Raw genomic sequence first — 2500 nt, forward strand, 5'->3', positions numbered from 1 at the left:
TAACAATAATAATTTACACAAATAAAAATCTATGAAAACACCAACAAAATAATCATCAGAAAAACATAAAACTCTTTACTGTTGTGTTTGTTTTAAGTCACTTGTGTTTTGTTTGTTTGTGTTGTTCTTAGATGAAAATGTGGAGTTGATCTACGTGCGTCCGCTGCGTCTGGATGAAGATGTGCTGCAGTTTTACTCCAGTCTGTTAAAGTGTGACAGAGCCCCAGAGACGAGCACCTCCAAGACCCCCGACACTTCCCTCTCCACCAGACGCTTCATCATCCTCACTCCGGAGGCTGTTGACTACTTTCCAGTTGAGTTTTAATAGTTTATTTTACATACAGCACATTTTAAACGTGTGTTTTCTGATCACAGATACAGGTGCAGTGCGTAAAAGCGCCTCTAGGGGGCAGTAGAGTAGATTACTTGTGGCTGTGTGCTCGTGCCGTTTGGACATAATCCTACATGACGTTCATTCTGTGGAGTATTGTTGTGTCTTCTCTTTATGTTAAAACAGTTTTTCCTTTGCTGTAAATTGCGGCTCGGCTCCACGCGCTCGTCTCATTTGCAGATATAGATTTTCCTGCTGTTCGCTTGTTCAAATGAGCCAGACGTGTTGCAGAGATGAATGGCTGCTCCTGTGGCTGGCAGCGCTCTGCGGCAGTGACAGAAGGATAATTCCATGTGGATCAAATAAATACAGATGTGGAGTAATTAGTTGTATTCCCAAGGAGCTCGTTGAAGCTCACATTAAAGAGTGAAGGATCGAGCCGCGTCCCACAGGCGCCTCTTATCAATCCCACCTGCAGAGGTCACATCCCCGCTGGCGCCGCCGCCGCCGCCTCCGACCAACGTCTACACACAACCTCCACCCGACATGTACACACAACCTGTGTCCACACACAACCTGTGTCCACACAGTGTCCACACACAACCTCCCCTCGGCCGTACACACACATACATCACACACACACTGTAAATCACACACACTGAGCTCGTGTTGGGCTCTCGGGTCAGTATCATCACTGCTGAAATTTACTTTTGAATTATAGAAATTATGAAATCACAAAGTCAATTATTTTGGAAACAGGACGTCCTCTGCTCAAATATCCACTCTATTTGTGGAAAATATAATTAGATTCTTCTGTATTTGAGATTTTATTTTCCTTCAGAACATGTTTCTGAAATGCACCGGACTCTGTTCATTTTCTTGTTCATATTTCAAGCGTCAGTAGCTCTGGTCGCGCTGTCACAATGCAAATAAATCTAAACTCAGTTCTGATACCAAGAAAATGTTTTCATCTCAAATCACAAATATAAAAAACACAATTTCTTAAACAATAAAATGTGCAGTTTAATATAAAATAATTGTAGCTTCTTTAATATTCCCATGTGGCCCTGCACCATCCTCAGACAAAAACACAGGAACCAGACTCAGGAACAGTCTGATTCTGTCCTCTTCATGTACATTTATTTCACTATTGATAAACAAATGAGTATCTATGTTTGATTCAGTGTGTAGTGTGTGTTTGCAGCGTGTATTTGCCGTGTATATTGTGTCTTATCTGGGATGTGATTATTTTAACCCTCACAGCCGCTTCTCGTCTGAAAGCTTCACTGTGAACAGAACACTGATTTAGAAAAACATGAATTGAAAATCTAATAATAATGACTTTTGCTCAGACATGTGCAGACCTGCTCTAAAGTCATTGTCTGGTCTCTCCTGGTCTCTCCTGGTCTCTCCTGGTCTCTCCTGGTCTCTTCTGGTCTCTCCTGGTCTCTCCTGGTCTCTCCTGGTCTCTCCTGGTCTCTCCTGGTCTGGTCTCTTCTGGTCTCTTCTGGTCTCTCCTGGTCTCTCTGGTCTCTTCCTGGTCTCTCCTGGTCTCTCCTGGTCTCTCCTGGTCTCTCCTGGTCTCTCCTGGTCTCTTCTCTCTGGTCTCTCCTGGTCTCTCCTGGTCTCTTCTGGTCTCTTCTGGTCTCTTCTGGTCTCTCTCTCTCTCCTGGTCTCTCTGGTCTCTCCTGGTCTCTCCTGGTCTCTCCTGGTCTCTCCTGGTCTCTCCTGGTCTCCTGGTCTCTCCTGGTCTCTCCTGGTCTCTCCTGGTCTCTCCTGGTCTCTCCTGGTCTCTCCTCGTCTCTCCTGGTCTCTCAGTGTCTCCTGGTCTCTCCTGGTCCACAGCATGTGTCTGTCGTCTCTGCTCAAGTACAGCCCTCGGACGCTGCGCAGGATCCGCCTCCTGGTGCAGGGGAAGCGGGCGTACCTGGTCCCCGGGGCGGCGCACGTGGACGACCTGGCCGTGGCGGACGAGCTGGGCGTCCCGCTGATGGGCACGGAGCCTGGCGTCGCGCAGCTGTACGGGACCAAGTCTGGAGCCAGGAAGATCTTTAGAGAGGCTGGAGTGGAAATGCCCCCCGGAGCAGAAGACGTCTACTCACTGGAGCAGGTCCAGAAGCTCCACACAGGCCTCCACAGCTCCACACACACCCTCCAACCTCCAACCTC

At 47.7% G+C, this 2500-nt stretch overlaps 1 protein-coding gene across 1 annotated transcript in view; it reads left to right on the top strand.

The window, feature by feature from the left end:
* The window catches only part of iqch (IQ motif containing H), a 40717-nt gene that overhangs the window by 11946 nt on the left and 26271 nt on the right, over nucleotides 1-2500 (top strand). Inside the window, 2 exon segments of the mRNA XM_055155935.1 lie at nucleotides 132-318; nucleotides 2177-2460. Of these exon segments, the coding sequence (XP_055011910.1) occupies nucleotides 132-318; nucleotides 2177-2460 (471 nt within the window).

This window comes from Boleophthalmus pectinirostris, unplaced genomic scaffold (genome assembly GCF_026225935.1).
Source record: "Boleophthalmus pectinirostris isolate CB_2022bp ecotype Guang Dong unplaced genomic scaffold, ASM2622593v1 HiC_scaffold_2, whole genome shotgun sequence".
NCBI lineage: Eukaryota > Metazoa > Chordata > Actinopteri > Gobiiformes > Gobiidae > Boleophthalmus > Boleophthalmus pectinirostris.